Source organism: Muntiacus reevesi, chromosome X (assembly GCF_963930625.1).
Source record: "Muntiacus reevesi chromosome X, mMunRee1.1, whole genome shotgun sequence".
NCBI classification, from domain to species: Eukaryota; Metazoa; Chordata; class Mammalia; order Artiodactyla; family Cervidae; genus Muntiacus; species Muntiacus reevesi.
The window spans coordinates 19,745,442-19,764,650 of NC_089271.1; the positions used below are offsets into that span (position 1 = coordinate 19,745,442).

At 36.8% G+C, this 19,209-nt stretch overlaps 1 protein-coding gene across 2 annotated transcripts in view; it reads left to right on the plus strand.

Moving 5' to 3' along the window:
* MBTPS2 (membrane bound transcription factor peptidase, site 2) overlaps window positions 1–9,400 on the plus strand; it is a 52,223-nt gene extending 42,823 nt beyond the window's left edge. Inside the window, exon 11 of one of the 2 annotated variants that reach the window (XM_065916521.1) lies at window positions 952–9,399. In XM_065916521.1, coding sequence (XP_065772593.1) covers window positions 952–1,174 — 223 coding nt within the window. In that variant the 3' untranslated portion in view covers window positions 1,175–9,399. Of the gene's footprint in view, window positions 1–951 lie in introns of both variants that reach the window. The other variant, XM_065916522.1, reaches the window with a different exon arrangement.
* The last annotated feature ends 9,809 nt before the right edge of the window (window positions 9,401–19,209 follow it).

Here is a 19,209-nt window from a genome sequence, read left to right on the forward strand (position 1 = left end):
CCTAGGAAGAAAGAAGTCAAAGAAGAGAAATTGATTGGGAAGAGAGAAAGGTTAAGGTGTGGAAGGGAAAGAACCTAGAAGACAAATTGAAATTTAGAGGTCTAAAACCTTGGAGTATGTTTATAAAGGATGAAGTCTTCAGCTACTAAATGAGGCACTGTGTTCCACCCCTCCTGAGCTTGTTGACTCTGACCAAATGGAGGAATGCATAAGGGGCATCAAACTGATTTCCACTACTGAAATAGCACTCCACAGTATCTCATGTGTTCTTTAGCATATTATGTTTGCATATAAAGAGATTTTAAATTGGTTATTATATAGAATTTGAATATATTTGAACAGTTTGAAAAGGTTCATTTTTGTCACTTTTAAATTTTAATTTTGAAAAAAAATCTTTAATTTCTTTCCTTAATGATTTGCAAAAAATCTGAGACAGAAAGTAAATGAGCAAATATTAGTTAACAAACGAGTTACTGAAAAAAGGACACAGTCAAAATTGTACCTTGTAGACTGCAGCTTTATCTCAGAGATGTTTACACTATGACCTTACAGATGATAGTAAAATAGAGTTCAAGGGACTAAAATCTTTATAAATCTAAGCTATACTTTGTAAGGATTGAAGAGGAATTTTCCCCCATTTCTTATTCTTTCCATATTCCTTTCTCTTGTATCATTAAAGTCTTTCAAGGAATTCATTACAGACTGCCTTAGTGTACAGGTGGTTGGCCTTCATTTTTTTGTCAAGTTTTTTTAACTTTGAAATAATACAAATCATTTGTTTTAAATAGAGATCTAAGAAGCAGTAGCATTTACTGGTGGGCAGAGATTTTAAAAAAGGAGAGAAGTCACCTGTAATCTCAAATCCACTCCTTGTAAAATGTGCGCTTCTGACTCCCAGAAATGGCTTTGCATGCAGACTTCACAGTAGGTTCCTTAACTGATTGCAACCAGGTACCTGATTTCCCTCTCGGGAGCGCTGGCAATTGTTAATGCAGTGCCCTGCTTTGCTTTGGACGGACAGTGGATTTTAAACTCTTTCCTAGATGCTACTCTTACCTCAGTGATTGGAGACAATGATGTCAAAGATCTGATAGGATTTTTCATCTTGCTTGGTGGCAGTTTACTTTTGGCTGCCAATGTGACCCTGGGCCTCTGGATGGTTACAGCACGGTAATATTTGGACTCATCTGATAGAATCTCTGAGTTACAATATATAATACTGAAAACCTTACTTGGTATGAAATAAAAACTGTTTCCTTAAAATTGCATTTTAGCCAACAACTTTAAGTTCTTTATTCAGCATATCCAAACTCTGGGACCGGGGTGAAACAGAAGAAACGAAAGACATACTCCATGATTACATTCTAGTTTTACAGACTGAACCTACAAACTTCAGATGCTTGTGGAACAACTGAAACAAGTGCAAATTCATGTTAAACCATTTTCGTGTGGCTACATACTGTATTGAAATACTGTAAAGGAAAACAGAATTGGGTAGGATTAATTGAGAAAAAACTTCCTCAAAAAGCATCATTAATTCAGATTTGAAGAAGACCAGACTTTGACCCAGTGGGAAGGTGAGCATTTTCTTGGTCTATATTTCTTGTCTTTAGTCTTGTTGGAAAAGTATTTTAAAATTCAGTGGTATGTTGGTGGCTCAGATGTTAAAGAATTCGCCTGCAGTGCTGGAGACCTGGGTTCAATCCCCAGGTTGGGAAGATCCCCTGGAGAAGGGAATGGCTACCCACTCCACTATTCTTGCCTGGGAAATCCCATGGACAGAGGAGCCTGGCAGGCTACAGCCCATGGGGTTGCAATGAGTCAGACACGACTGAGCAACTAACACACACATTGTTTTGTACTCTTGACAACTGAGGTCTGATTACAATTAATAAAATTCTATAAGAGAAACTGCCAATGCAAAAGGGAACATCTTTGTTAAATGATCCCAGTAAATGAACACCTCAGAAGTAGACTCTATAATATCATGAGACATGTCTTGCCACCCAAGAGTTGCCTCTTTGATAATATGCCCCCATACCTGCATAAAGCAGCAGCAGCCTTGACATTCAGAATGAGCTGTAGGAAGTAGCTCCTACCTGCAGCATATGAGCTTGAGACAGTTAGGGGTGAACCTCAAAACTGAGCCAGCTGGCTCTTGCGGCAGATCACAAGACAGATCACAGAACCTTGTGCAGTCTTGGTTACATTTCTCTACAAGCTTCAAAGCTTGGAACTGCTCCAGAATAGACATTTTCTCTTGTGCTGCTGGGGCTACCTTGGACCTAGTTCCTAGGCTCCTGTCTTCAAGAAGCAATTACTCTAAGCCATGAAGCATACTCTGTCCTCACCAATGTCTTCCATGTTTCTCTGTGTTGGGGAATTAAATACATAGTGCTTCCTTTCTGCCTTTCCCCTAAGCTACCTCTATGGGTCCACAAAAGACTTGGTAGTAGAGTGAGAATGGCTACGTGTGAAAACAAATGTGCATTTGCTGGAGCCTGGTAACTGACTCTTGAGCCCGAAAGAGCCCTGCCTAGTTTGAGATCTTTCAAACTGGTGCTGCAGCCCTGGAAGATCTAGGAAGTCAATAGGCCAGTGTGAAGCTATTAGTATTAAAAGTATATGAGCATGCTGTTGCTTTGATGAAAAATCTGTGCTCTCATATACTCAAAAACATCAGTAGTCCTGTATCCAACTTTTTCACTAAGTGAGATATTCAAGGGGTTCACCTCTTTCAGATTCCTTAGTTGCTCTTAGGCAATAAAACTTTTTAATCATTTTTAAGGAAACTTTAGATTGTGTTATAAATCTGCCTGCCTTCTTGAAGAGAAATTGTATATTGAATATAATTTTAATATTTTTTAAATGACCTCTATTACCACTACTTAAAAACTGTACAAATTATTGGTTTATCCCAGGGAAAAAGCGTTTGTTCTATTCTCAGGCAGACAGTCTTTCAGGATTAAAGTATATTAGCAGAGTAATGCACAGACCTATTCAGGTAATAAAGCTTGAGGACTACCATGAAATACTTATATTATTGATTTGATTACATGAACTAAGCAGTTTACTAATGGAATTGCTATATACATGCATGTCACTTTTTTTAAACTGAGAAAAAAATTTAATAGATGAAATCTTACCCATAAACTCCTTTCTCTGGATGAGGAAAAAAAAAAAAGCACATCATTTTCTTACGGCTTTTAAACACCGTGGTCTTCTGCTCCATCGGGTCAGAATTTGGGAACAGTCTATTAGGATATTGAGCAGTTCAGTCCTGTTTTTACAGAAATAGCCTCATTGTGTAAGAAAGGAAATGTTATGTGTTGTCTCTTCAGCCTCATTGTGGGCACTTCTAGAGCAAGGACCACGTCATACTCATCTTTCTATCCCTGGTACAGTGCATGAGACATCAAAACTACTTAATAAATGTGGTTGAATGAGTGATGTTTAGTGTTATTTATGGATTAGAAAAGCATGTTTCTATTTAAGTAAGCTGTAAAAAGTGTTATTGAATATTTCATGTAAATATATGTTAACATAAAAAAATAGCTTGGAAGATCTTTGTGTCCCTGGTAGATTATCATCTTTATGAATATAGTTCATTTTGGTTTCTGTAGAGCCACCTAAAAATGAATTGTTTTAAGGATTTGAAGAAAGTGTTGTCACTTGTTCAACAGTAAAACTGTATTTTCAGCATTCCTACTCTGCATTGTTTACATTTTTGAGGGTTGTTTTTAATCACTTAAAACCTATAAAGAATGTATATATCCTTTTCAGCATCTCTGTTTGAAAAGACATGCAGTTAAACTTGACCTTTTGATAATTGCTCTTATAGGTCATCTGTTCCAATGGTAAATTGTTTAAACCGGGCTTCATGGGTATGTGGCTCTTAGTCATCAGTTTGTCCTGTGGTATTTATTGAATGTCCACATACTAGTGGTACACAGGTATTTTTTTCTATAAATCTTACAACTAAGTTTAACTTGAAGATACCATAGTTGCTGGCATTCAATGTTTAGCAATAAAAATAAATGTGTACCAGCATTCTATGTTTTATCATCTATGTGTTGTCTTTTTTTTTTTAATTTGTATTCTTTTCTGTCAAAATTGTTCCTTTCACATACAGTACAATCTTAGATGTTTTAAAATTCTTGATTCTAAATGCAGCCTCAGTTTTCACTTAAGCAATCACATATGAAACTTGTTGACAGATCACAGAAAGAAGTCTTCGTTTAACGTGAAATCCTTGTGCTCTCACTACTGTTTTCAAAATGGCTTGTTTATTCATGGGTGAGGAAAGACTATCATGTTTCATTACTGTGTGACAGAAGTCTTCTCTAAGTTAGGTTATGTTTTTAGGAATTCATGAGAAGAAGTGTTTTAACTATGATATTTGGTTCTTCACTTTTTGCCCTGGTGCTTCCTACCATGTTCACAGAGCCAACCTCCCAGACAAATACACACACTCTCTCTCTCTCCTCTTCCCTCTCTTCCTCTCATTGTTTGGTTACTAAGGGCCAAATAAAACAGCCTGGGGATTTAACCCACTTCCTGATTGGTCAGCCCTCATTTCATTCCTCCTCTTTGCCTCTGATCCCATTATGCTACAGTGAAGAGCCACAAGACTAGATGATTGATTTTCTATCAGCTTTACTGAGATATAATTAAACACTATAAAGTTCAGCTGTTTAAAGCGTACAATTCAATGTAGACTATTTTTCTTTTAATAACTCATCAAATAATACTACACATATGCTTTAGTATAATCTAGCTTTTTAAGTACTTGAACATGTGATAAAAGACAGGAAGAAAAAAAACTATTTCACAGCTATGTGAATTCTGGGAATAATTTTCACCATCGGAATAGAGTTGCGTAACCATTTATTTTTAAGGTAAAGCATGTGGATATGCTTATTGAGACAGTAAGCCTTTAAAAATCAGCACGTATGCAAGCTACTCTTGCTGTTTAGGCCATACTGATTTGAATAATCCATTGTATATTTTATCAGACCATGGCAAATGAATTCAATGAGGGGAAGGCCTCTTATTTCATAACCTAATGCTACAATAGGTTATATTCAGGGTGGAGGTAGAAAAAATAGCTAAAGGAAGTTCCAGTTCTAATTACCAACCAGGTTATATTGTGTAGTTTGATTTCCCACTACAGAAAGAAAAAATACCCTTATATCTTAATTTTATTTAGCTAAAGATCAATGGATATTCAATAAATGTCCCTTCTTATTATCTGAGTGTTTCTCAGACTTTTGTGCTTAAGTGCTCTATACACTGTAGAGGTGGGAAAACCCTGAAGTATCTAAGAGTATAACCTTGTAATTGGCTCTCCATCCTATAAAATTGAAAATCACTTTATGTTACCTTTTCTTTTAAAATTTGACTTTGCTGGCATGTGTGGTCTAGTTCCCCAACCAGGCTTAGAACCTGGGCCCTGCTTTGGGAGCATGGAGTCTTAGCCACTGGACCACCAAGGAAGTCCCTCACTTTATCTTAACTTCTCGTGAATTTTACATTCCATTAATCAGGCATCAGGAAGCCAGTCCTCTTCTTAAAGATATGAAACTCTAAACTGTAAAAGAATTAGATGCTAAGAATATTAAGATTTTCTTCATGTCTAAAACACATTGATAGACAGATTCTTGGCAGTCCAGTGGTTAAGACTTGGCACTTTGACTTCCATGACCCGGGTTCAATCCCTGGATCTGGGAACTAAGACCTGGCAAGCTATGCAGTGCAACTAAAAAAATAAATAAAACACATTGGTAGAAAGTAGTTTATAACAGCTGGTCTATAGACTAGTGACAGTCTATGTTGGTGTCCTTGGATCCGTAGTGAAATAAAGATAATGTGTGTGTTGTTAAAACGTTACCTGCTGCCCTTTATCAAAGAGTTCTCCTTTATTTGGGGTATGGAAATACAATAATTTCACTTAGCACTTAATGGCTGTCTGTAACTGACACACATTCACTGGCAAGGTGTGAGGCTTTCTTGCTTACCTATATCCTCACCTCCTCCTGAATTATCTGATTTCCATGTTCTGTCAAATCCTTTGATGCAAAATGGCATTTCCTTTAAATTTGCATTTCTCATATTATTAATAACATTGCACATCTATATTTGCTTAGCCATTTGGACTTTTCATTCTGCTAATTGCTTATTGTTATCCTTCATTCAATTTTCCATTGAGCATCCTAAATTTTTCTTATTGATCCATAGGAATTTTTTATACAGTCTACATTAGGGACTGACAGATACAGCTTGAAAGCCAAATCCTGCTCACCAGCTATTTTTATAAGTTTCTATTGAAACACAACCATATTCTTTCAGTTTTATATTGTCTGTGGCTGATTTCATGCTATCGGAGAAGACAATGGCAACCCACTCCAGTACTCTTGCCTGGAATCTCACATGGACAAAGGAGCCTGGTAGGCTGCAGTCCATGAGGTCGCTAGGAGTCGGACATGACTGAGCGACTTCACTCTCACTTTTCATTTTCATGCATTGGAGAAGGAAATGGCACCCCACTCCAGTGTTCTTGCCTGAGGAATCCCAGGAACGGGGGAGCCTGGTGGGCTGCTGTCTATGGGGTCGCACAGAGTCAGACACAACCAAAGTGACTTAGCAGCAGCAGCAGCTTTCATGCTATAACAAACAGGGTTGAACAGGTGCGATAGAGACCATATGGCCCATAAAACCTAAAATATTTGCTATTTACAGAATAACCCATGATCTAGATACAAACTGTTGTCCATTTCAGATGTTGCAAATAATTTTTCCTAGTCTATCACCCATCTGTAAATTTTGATTTATGAGATCCTTTGTTGAACAAGGATGTTTAGTTTGATGTAAAGTCTATTAATTTCTTGATTCATTGTTTGTATTTTGTGAGTCTTACAAAGTTCTGTCCTGTCCCAAAGTCATAGCAATATCCTACACTTTCTTCTCTATGCTTTAGAGTTGTACTTTCACAATGTCATCTTTGATTTCTAGAATATATGGTTTGAGATAGGAAATCCAGGTTTATTTTTCTGTATAAAATGAACTGTCTTTAAAATAGATGTAATAGTATTTTCTTTATAAGATGTTAAATAAAACAGTTTACATAAAGTTCTGCATATTGTGCCTAACATACTCAAGTTACTGCTATGTACGTAAACTACTTTCAGAATGCAGAATTATTACATAAGTTTGCCCTCATATCTCAGTCCCCACTGGCATTAGATCTTGCCTCCTTTTGGTCTGCCATTTTGGTTTCCAGTGCCTTCGAGCTAGCTCTGGTTGTCCAGGGTATATCCTCAGGACTTGACCCTTTTAAACATTTCTTCCCCCAATCAAAATGGACCTAATATCATATTGAAGATGTTAACTAAGGATTTTGTTCACTGAAACTATTTAAAATAACCTGTGTTTATGGGTATATTCATATGATGGTAGTAACATGGACATTTAAATCTGATCTTACCCAAACTGTCTTAACTCAAAAAATTGGTCCACTATGGTGGACCAATACAAGAGAGAATTCGGGATAGAATAGACTTTGAGGACTAAATCAGATAATATAAAGCTGTACAAAGTCTGGGATATTGCATTTCAAAGTAAGCTTTTTTTTAACAAGTTAATTTACACTTTTTTGGTTAGAAAAGATGCCAAACTACTTCTTTAAATTTATTTTTTAATTGGAGTATCATTCCTTTCACAGTGATTCATAAACTTCTTATATTTAATGTCTTTTTTTGTGGAAGTTTTTATCCACATCCTTTGCCCGTATTTCCTTGCAGTGATTATCACCTTCTTCTTGCTTCTCATCATTCAAGACTCACATTTTTACAAAGGTTTTGCAAATATATTGGACTGTACCTTGACTTCTTTTCCAGGTCCTTGACTTTCATACTTTATTCCTAGCATTCTTTCTTCCCTTTCAGCCACTTTGTTTCCACCTTTAATGGCTTCTAATTTTCTTCCTAGGCCTTATGTGTCAGCAGCAATCTACAGGGGGAGGTAGCACTTAGCAATGGACAGAACGTTGACTTTTCCAGTTAGGCCATCCCCTTTTCTGTTACAGAGGTACCTGGGAAAAAGAGGTTGGTAATTAGGAGTTTGCTTTGGGAATTTAGAATTAGAACAGAAGGAGATAGATAATGTAACTTGGGGGCCTTCATAACTATTTCTTACTAGAAAAGAAATGTAAGTTCATTATAGAAAACATGTTAAATGAAAGTAAATTTCTTGAAAAAAATAGCATATATTGTAATTGGTAAACTGCTTTTTAAACTTGACGATGTATTACAAGCATTTTTCAATATTATTAATATTCTAGTGTTGTTTTAATGGATATATAATATTCCAGTGTTAAATATGCCATAAATCAATCAGCAACCCCTATTATTTCCAATTCTGTGATATTATAAGCAAAGTTGTGAGGACTATCCTTATAACTAAAACTTTCTGTATATCTATGATTTTGGATAATTCCAGAAATTTTCAAGATAATACTGAAAAGAAAAATTGCAATCTTGAAATTGAACAAAATTTTATATGTACATATTGCCTTGTTGCATTTATATTCTTTTGTGTTAATTGAGTAAGGAAAAATGGCATCTCATTTTAATTCACATTTCTTTGATTGTAAAAGAGGTTTAACAGATTTAAATGTATTTATTGGCCATTGTATTCTTTTTATTTATCCCCATTTATCCCCCTTTTTATTTATCAACCCATTTTGCATGGCAGTGATTATTGTCTTCTTACTGCTTTTCCTCATAAGCTCAGCTCCACCATTTGATTTGTTATATGTGAATATATTAAAACATCATTTAAATATAATGCTTATTGTTATGTTTTCACCTATTATAGTCTGTCAATCTTTGCCTTATGCTTTCCATTTTTGATGATGTGTTTTGAAAGTCTTCTTAAGATTTTATAAATATTCATAAACATTCTCTTGCAATAATTTTATGATTTCATTTTTCAAGAATTCACATTGTTGATCTACATGCAGTATATTTTGATGTTGGTGCAAAGTAGGCATATAACTTTGTGATTTGCTATCTCCAAATGATTAACCAGTCATCTCAAAAGAGATGGTTTAGTCTTAGATTTCTCATACCAGTCAAGAAAAAGCATAAACTTATATATTTTAGAAAGAATAGATGTAATAAGTGAAATTATCTCTCATTTGATAAATAATTTTTATTTATATAGGAGGCAACTATTAATTATTTTTTTCTCAATTCAGTAATACAGAACTGAGTATATTTCATGTTTTAATTGATAAAGTACTTAAATAATTAATTTTCCTTAAGATAAGTTTTTACTTTTATTGAAATAGTGTTTCTCATTTCTAAACAATATAGATTAGCAGTCTGGAGATTATTCTTATATATATCATTATCTAAAAGTACTGTTTTCATCACATTCTTAATTAATATTTTTTATTTTTGCTTCTTAAATTTTCTAATTTTAATTCCTCTTTCTGTGGAATTTTAAGTATTACTCTTTAAAGGTTAAAAACTAAATCTGTCTTTGAAATAAATGTCCTGATTTTAAAGTAGGTATCTTATCTTTATCTGTTTTAGTTATGTAATGATTAAGTATGGAATACTGCATTTCTTGATTACTTGTTCATATATATGCGTTAATTTTAATCATAATTTAAAATTGGAAAAATAAGAGGTTAGGATACTATGAATTTGTGTTTTATATCTTACAAAAATTGAACTTTTTCTATTCATAATAAATGATTGTTTTAAAAGACATTGGTTAAGTGTGCTTTCTTCCCCCATTTAAAATGCTTCTAAGATCATTATAGTTGGCTTTTTAACTTGCCAGATTTTAGAGTGTGACTTTTGTAAATATGCTACTCTAATAGATGCTTATTGGAGTTAAAATGTTCCATTTTTCTTGTTCATCCTCATTCTGTACTCACTAAAACTTATCCATATGTTACTTCCTTCATTTAAGAAATATTGCATACCTACTATGTTCTGGGCTCTGGGGATTCTACAGTAAGTAAGACAATTTTTCTCTTTTATAATACCATTTATTTTTAAAGCAGTAAGAATGTTCTGAATACACCTGTGTTGTAGGCATGGGGTGGCAAGAGATTAAGAAGGTTAGCAGAGGTCAAGTCTTAGAAATATGATAAGGAGAGTGTGGACTTTCACCTAATCGAAAATGGAAAGCTATTGAAAGTTTCAAGTAAGAGAGAGCCATTAACAGAATTGCACTTTTGTATGAATCACCTTGGCTGAGGGTAAACTGTGGGTTGGAGAGAAGCTAGTCTGGAGGCAATAAAATTGGTTAGGAGACTATTTCAGTAGTCTCAGCAGGAGATGATGGTGATATAGAATAGAATGGTGGCAGAAAAGATCAAAAGAAGAGGACCAACTCAAAAGTACACCCACTATATTTGATGGTTTCGTATAGTTTAGGTTCAGGAAGGAGTCAAGAGGACTTCAGGTTTCTGGCTTGGATAATTAAAAGATGGTAGTGCCATTTATAGAGCTAGGACACATCAAGAAATGAGCAGTTCAATTTAGAACTCTTGAGTCTGAATACCTGAGAGGACTTCAAGTGGGCCATTGAGTGTACAGATCTGGAACTCAAAAGATATTAGTTGGAGTTACCATGTGTAAACTGACACATACCAAAGATATAATTGATCCCATGGGAGTGGATAGATAGTCTGGGGAGAATGTAGAAAAATGAAGAGGGAAGAGAAGTCATCCTAAACAGAGCTCTCAGGATCATCAGCATTTAGATAAGAAGGGTACAAGAAAGAGGAAATAGAAGGAGCGTCAGAAAAATTACGGTAAGTGAAAGTTTAGTATTAGAGAAACAAAAGGAAGAGCGTGTGTCCAGAAGGAGAAACCAATAATATGAGGTGTGGTTGAGAGAGGATGTATAATAGCCATACAATTAGCTGGAGTTCATAGATAAGAGGGCAGCCTCAGTACAGCAGTAACAGAAGGTGAGCCAGGTTGTCGTGGATGGAGGAGCTGTGGAGACGGGGAGGGGGAGGTGTGCAGATAGAGATTGCAAGTGCAGAAAATGCCCTCAAGAAGTTACATTTGGAAAGGCTGGGGAGAAAGAGTGTGAAGGGACTTGGTGAAGGATGTAGGTTAGTTTAGGAAAGTTTTTGTTGTTGTCATTGTTTTAGCAGTGGAGGATCATGAGGCATGTTTTTGGTGCTAATGGGAAGAACCTAGAGAAAGATCATCATGGGAGAAGATGGGATCCAGAGCACAAGTAAAACAGCAAGAGAGATGCCCTTTGTCAAAGGGGAGAAAGAAGAAATATGGGTCTGTTAGGGGAACCACTGACTGAAACTGCCAGTGCTGGGCAGTCACCATAATAACCACTTGTATGAGTTATCTTACAACAGGTAAGGAATGCAGAACTAATAAGCTACCACCAACCAGAAGAATTCGGGAAAGGTCAGAAGAAGAGAGGAGACTCCAGTCCATGTGTCCTGCCAACCTCCAGAATCCTTCTCACTGGTATCCATCTTTGCTGAGTGATGCACTGGCCACCAGGAAGGACCCTGAGTCAGAGTGATTGGCCAGAGACAACTCAAAACCCCATCACCATAAAACCCGAGACTACAAGCCATGTGGCAGAGCAGTCCTCTTGGGTTCCCTTGCCCTCCTGCTCTCTGCCCTGGCGCCCCTTCCCAAAAAATTCTCTTGCTTTGTCAGCTCGTGTGTCTCAGACAACTCATCTCCAAGAGCCCACTCTCGAGCTCTGGAATGGGTCCCCCTTCCTGCACCTAGTTCATTGTCATTCTCACTGTTTCTGAAGGCCACTGGTAAGTTCCTCTCAGTTTGAGCTTCATTGCCTTTACATTCAAGCTCTCAAAGTAATTGGCCTTCATTTTAGGGGCAAGTCAGCTTGAGCTGGTAGATGATTCTGCCCAGAGCTCAATTGAGTTGGCATATTGTTCTGCCCAGAGCCAAGCCCCTAGCCTTTCAGACCACAGTTCCCAAGTTTTTGAATGAAAAACCCCAGCCCTTGATTCTGTTCCCAGTTTGCACATTTGGCACTGCTGGTGGCTGCTTCAGTTCTTCATTTTGTCTGGAATCAGTCCTCAATCCCATTGCTTTGAGTTTGTCTGTTCAATCCTTCTCCAGTCCAAGGGTCCACAAGAGTTGGTGGTAGTATGTACTGGGCCATCTTTCAGCCAGGACATAGTAACGTCACTTGCTCCCTGTCAATATCTTAGTATTTTCTTTGACTTATTTTTTGTAGATAAAGATTAATTGCTAATGGGATCCTTTTCATCCAAAGAGCTGAATGTTCCCGTCTAAAATAAGAACACTTGCTTATTTTATGCCTGAGAACTGTGATTCTGGAAGCTGTAGAAAGTTACAAAAATGGTAATATATTGCTAAGCTTGTTTTGTGGCCTAAGAGCTTAGCTTGGTCGCTGAAAGGACGCTTCAAAATATGGCTGGAATAGAAATATAGGTTAAATTCCATTTGCAACCAGGAACCTACTAACCTGCTGCCAGTCTTCAGGGAAATTACAATGGCTGTTATAAGGAATGTTCCAAATAGGTAAGATCATTTTTAAAGTGACTTAAAAGCAAGGGTTCTCAAACAGATGAAATGGAAAATCGGTTTTGAGTAATATGCAGAAGGCTCTAAAAGTTTTCGAAATTCCAAACTTGATATTCAGAACCTGCTAGGGATGTTTTTTATGCTTTCTCTCCTTAGCTAAAGCAAAACCTTGTACCCAGAAGGAAAGATGCAAATTAGAGAAAAGGTAGTTAGAGCAGGTTAGCCTCTTTATCATTCAGGCTGCCTTCCCGAAGTTTATAATTCATCTGCTGTTTATTCTTTGCCAATTCCCCAAGCCTCACCTATTCCTCTCAAAATACTGAAAAGAACCAGTACATTAGAAACAAAATTGACCTGCACTTAACCTATGCCTTTGTGATGTAGATTTTCTACCCCCATCTTCTCCAGCACCTGAGAGCCATTGTTTGATATGAAATCTTTAGGAAGAAGTTTCTCATCGAAATGAAGAAAAAATAAAAACAGGAGGTACTTGGTAATTGGGCTAAAGAAAAATTTTGCAAATCTTCTCCACAGATGTTAGTAACTATAACTTCTCTGTTTACATCTGTCTTTATATATCTACACATACAAGTATATAGATATAGATATATGGTAAATTAATTTGTTATCAACCCATTCCTCTGGAGCCCCTTCTCTTTGGGAGAAGCAATAAGCCACTAGCTTAAAGATTTCACATTCCGGAGCCTTTATCCTCTAAAGAGACTTTCTTCCTAAGAAAAAGGACACATAAACTCGTTGCCAAACTTAGAGGTATGTTTCACAATGGGCATTTTAAGACTACATATATATAGTAAATGCGTGATGGGCATTTTAAGACTACATATATATATAGTAAATGCGTGATGTTTTTCTATCTCTCAATGGTATTGCCAAACTTAATTTGTAAGAGCTCTATTTGGTTGGTTTGAAGGCAAGAACCTGAAAGGATTGGGCAGTAACAGAAACTAACCCAAATCCTTTTCAAGTTCAAGTAATCTGGGATAATCTCTGGTAAATAAAAGTAGTTTAAGTTCATTGGTTTAGCTAACATATGTCTTTAAAGTTATCAACACTGAATATAATGCAGACACCCAACTTTTATTCTGTCTGGTCCTATTAGTCAAATAACTTCATGTTATCTCTGTTATGGAATTTGTCAACAAAAGTAGCTTAGAATTATGGCTGATTTTTGTCTAATGTCCCATGAAGTTTTGGTAGGTAATCTAAACATAGCCGTTGGGAGTGTTTTCAGAAAAACTGGATTTGCTTCTTGGTTAGTGTCAAGCCAAAAGACATAACCAAGCCAAAGAGCAGAGAAAGGAAAGATTTATTACTTGCAGCAAGTAGGGGTGCAGGCATATTCGTGAAGGGGCTTGTGAGTCAAGGAGAATTCAGCATAGAACTGGGACAGAAGTTGACAGAGTCCAAGCTTTATAGATGGTTGAAGTCATGAAGATCAGTAAAGGTCAATTATCATCGTCCCGTAGATTCCATTTAATCTAGTGGTTGAGTGCTTCAGGGTAGTCTTTACCATTGAAGCAGAACTGGGAGTCTTCACAATCTATTTTTATTTCTCTTCTCTGTTAACAGCTTGTTCTTCTATTCTGTTAAGATCATTGTTCCTGAGACCTGTTCAAGAACAAGCATTGTGAATGACTCAAGCAAAACTGGCTTCTCTTTTGTCAAGGAAGCCATGCCTGGTTTTCTTTCTCTGTGGACTCCATACCCTATCTGCTTAGAGGAGTAAATGATTTAAGTAAATGTAAGTAGGATAAGTTTATAGTTAAACTTTTTAGAAATAATTATATTTTAAGTATGCTTAAAAATAACATCCAAAATCTTTTTGGTAACTTGAAGTTTTTGCATTGTGTTAAATTAACTGATAGAAGTTTATTAATTATCTAGATTATTTCCAAATAAAATAATGAAACTTTAATTGCTGAACATAGGTTTATCTACTTTTGGCTTTCTGTTGCTGAAAAACTAAAGATAAAAATTGAATCTCTTTGTAAACATATTTGGTGCCAAGCTGAGAAATTTTCTATGAGAAAGCGCATGTTTCAAGAAATTAAAAAAGTGTTTATGTAAGTTCACCTATCTTCAGAATGCTAATATAAAGGATAGTTCATAGTTGCTTGTTTATTTTTTGGTAGAAATCAAGATTTCTAAGGGTTAAGAATTCTAATTAATATACATAATAAAACTATTAGAAATAATAAAGGAAACAACTCTTTATGCAAGGAAAGTACTGTGTGTTTTTGATTATAAAAAAAAGTATGAGGAATAAATTTGTTAAGGGAAATGAGAATTTTGTTTAAACTAGAACTTCTGGTTATGAAGGACAAACTAAATGTATGCAGAAAGTTGAAGAGAGGAAAGGAGAAAATTTTGCCTCCTGTAATCAAGCTGGCTAAAACAATAAATATTGTAAGAATGCTAAAATAAGATTTAGTATCAATAGTATACTTATATAAAACTAAAACCAGGCTTTCTTTCATCTGCTAAAAGGACAAAGTGTTATTGGACCATTGGTGTGCTCTTGATAAGAAATTGTAAAAAAAAAAATTTGTTACCTTTTCAGTGATCTGCCTAGAAAACAAAAATTCTGTTTTATCAGAATGATTTGCTGTTTCCTGTGTTCATCAGCTTTTTGATTACTTATGAAAACCAAGTCCTAAGTTTTGCTAATAGGTAATTAAGTATTAAGTTTCATAATAATCTGTTAAGGCAAGTGTTCTAAAACTGTTTTTAAAATATTTTTTATAAACTTCCCCAAATCAAATTCCAAATGAAATCTTTTGACCACAAACCAACTTTGAAAATTTCCAGAGGGCCCTTAGGACATTCCAAAATTTTGTTAAACTCCCAAGTTGGCTTCAGTCGTGTCCAACTCTTTGCAATCCCATGGACTGTAGCCTGCCAGGCTCCTCTGTCTATGGGATTCTCTAGGCAAGAATACTGGAGTGGGCTGCCATTTCCTTCTCCGGGGGATCTTCCCAACCCAGGGATCGAACCCACATCTCTTACATCTCCTGCATTGGCAGGAGGGTTCTTTACCACTTCAGTTCACTTCAGTTCAGTCACTCAGTTGTGTCCGACTCTTTGTGATCCCACAAATCGCAACACGCCAGGCCTCCCTCTCCATCACCAGCTCCTGGAGTTTACTCAAACTCATGTCCATCGAGTTGGTGATGCCATCCAGCCATCTTTACCACTAGTGCCAACTAATTAGGCTTATTTCATATATTAAACTGCATGGGAAGCATTGTCAAGTAAGAAGTAGTACTGAGCTTTCTTTATGTTGTACAGGGATATCAGTGTTCTAGAAATTTTGTGAGATTCCTAGAAATCTGATATATCCTGGTATAAAGTAGCTTTTAATCATAGTCATTATCTTAAAATATTATATGATGTCCTCTACAACCCCAATCAGAAATGGACAAGTAAGAGACCTTATTGCTATTCTCTTACCTCCTGATATTGCTGCTGTCAAAATTGAGGCTAACACGAAAAGGACTGAACCTCATTACCAGAGCATTGCAATAACTGACTTTCATGCAAAGGTAGCAGCAACAGAATCTGAAAAGATTTCGGCACATGTGGATGCAGTCCAATCTCCTTCTGCAAAAAATGATCCCTCATTGCCATATTTTTGTCATTCTGATGTCCTCATAATGGCAGCAGTCTGCTCCTGAATCAGGGAAAATAATATGAGTAAACAATAGCTGTGAATTAAACAAACAGTCAAGGTTATGGGAAAACAAAGACAGCCACTTGCTTCCTCCTGGCTCCTGGCAAACCAGATTTTTTGGTTTTTGCATTCTTTCACCCACCATAGTGCATGTAAAAAAAACTATTTTTGTACTACAAGCCTCAGACCTCCTCCCACTAGACCTTTTAAACACCTGCAAGGGGACGTTTTTCAACTGTCACTTACTGTGGGTTACCAATATGTTCTTGTTATTGTATGTCTGTTTTTTGGATGGTCGAAGCTTCTCACTTGCTGTTAGGGTAATGCTCTGACAGTGGCAAAGAAACTATTAGAAAATGTGTTTACCACTTGGGGTATACCTTCCACAGTCTCCAGTGATAAAGGCACTGAGCAAATCATACAGGCCTTAACAAAACTTAGCAAGCTTCTTGGAATTATCCCTTTCCCTATCACTTGAAATTATCAGGCACGGTTGACAGAACTAATGGAAAGCTGGATTCAAGCAGAATAAGAATTAATAACATGAAACTTAACTGATGGGGATAGTTATAATTTTTATGACTGTGTTAAAATATTGCTGATCCTGTAATGTGTTTTCCAGCTTTAAAGATATATTAAAAAAAAAGATATATTTTCTCTTAAGCTATTCAACAATTAGGTAAGAAATACTTTTCTAAGCAAATATGAAACACTTACGTTTTTTCCCTACCCAGTCCCTCCTCTCAAAGAGTATTATTTTCATACAAGACGACACAATAGCGCACAATTGGAAACACTACCTAGACTTTGACTATAACAGTATTACAGGTGAAGTGTGAGACTTCTTACAAAAAATTCCAGCAAAGTCATCTTAAAAAGAACTTAAATATCAGTCACTTTTCTTGCTCACTTTACTTACATAAATAACCAGGCAAAGTTTATTACAAGCAGGTTAGTTTTACTGTGATGATATTTGGGGGGAAAATGGGGGTAATTGTAGGAAGAAAAATCATGTTTATATCTATGTATAAATTAGATTTCAGTCTTGTTAGTTGTCTTTGAGATTTTGTTATATATCTGTAAACTGAACTGGATCCTGAATTCTTCTGATTTCCTCAAATATCTGGCTACAACTCACCAAACTAGCTTTTCCAGGTTTCTCTTGCCCTTCTAATTTAGAATCACTAAGAACAAAGACTGCCCTTGAATCTGCTTGGAAGGGACTATATCATATCTGCTTCACTACTCAGCTGGCAGCCAGACTTCAGGAACTTGAGCCTTGGACACATCTCACAGCTGAAGAACACCCTACCTGATCCTCTGCAAACGTTGGAGACCTCCAAGTGAGATCTATGAGGTTGAGAAGTAGCTGACATTGATGTGGACTGCTTCTTCCCAAGATGCCAGGTGAAGACTTCATGCTTTAACTAAACATGAAAGTGTTCTTCTCTTTCTTCCCTTTACTCTGGCATTGGCCTGGAAAGATAATGTCCTCATCTGTATCTCCCAGGTCATTGTTAAGGGAAGAGTGAACCTCTGGAATTTGGAATGACTTTTTACTTCAGGCTAGGAGATTCTTTTCCCACATGAGTTAAAAACCTGAGTGACCTCTGAATCCAACAGCTAAATGCAGAAGTCCCTGTGAAAGAATCCATTAAGGGTATTTTCTTAACAGGAATGGTTTGTGCCCACAGTCTCATCTTGGTCTGTGATAGTTATCATCCTTGGGCCTATGAATACCTGAATGGTTGTACACAGCTGGGCTATGCCTCTGGGTTATCTAACTGTGCCTTTAACTCTTAAAAGTATTATAGAATTCACTGCTAAAACACTGGCTGCCCAACAAATTCCTTAGGTTCACTGTCCAAGATTGTTTTTGATAATAGAAAAACCCTTGATTATCTTTTAGCTAAGCAAGGAGGTGTCTGTGCTGTGGCCAGTATTGTTATTCCCAAACTGAGTTCACCTCTTGGTGAGTGTTGTCCAAAAAAAACAAAAATCCAGAAGAAGGAGGTGATGCCGAAAACTCAGCCTCTGTGCACCAGTGCCAAATCAAATCTCGGAGGCGAGGTTTTTGGTGAAGTAGAAAAGAACATCTTCATTGCTTTGCCAGGCAAAGGGGGTCACAGTGGGCTGATGCCCTCAGAACCATGTCCCAGGGAGCTCCCTGGCACTCCAGTGGTTAGGACTTGGCGTTTTCACTGCTCTGGGCCCAGGTTCAGTCCCTGGTCAGGGGAACTGTAATCAAACAAACTGTGCAGCATGACCAAACAGAAAAAATGTTAAAACAAAACTGTGTCCTAACAAGGGAGTATTTGGTGAGGCATTTTATAGCCATGGTTCAAGGGTAGGGTTGCTGATAAGGAGCAGTGTGTGTGAAGAGCCTGCATTTCTTTACTCTGGCCTCAGGTAGTCTCCTGATGAGCATCTGCGTATCCTACTCTCTGGATGAGGAGTGCTTCATCACGTAGTGGATTTCTTACAGGTTTTCATTCTGTAGAAAAGCTCAAATATATTGTTACCTGTATCCCTTGAGGTGCAACCGGGACCCTGCACTATTGTTTCTTGACTGCTCCTCCCATGTCTCTGCATTCCCTCACTTACCTGATTAGCAACTGTTTGACCCTGCCCTTCGGCCTCAGGGAAGGTCAAAGATGCTGAAGTCTATTCCGTACAAATAAGAAGTGGGGGACACAGAAAAGGCTTCCCTGGCCAGGAGCCCTACCAGGTCCTGCTCAGTTTTAGAAGGAGTTGTTACTTGCACCAAATAAGCAGAACCCTGGGGATCTTTTCCAAAGCAGTATCTCCACAAACACCAAAATTGGAGAAGTTTAAAGCTAAGGGTACATACATACTCATGAAGTGGCTTGAGCAGAGGAAAATTTAGCATAATATTAGAGCAAAGGTTGACAGTCAAAGCTTTAGTTGATTGACATTCTG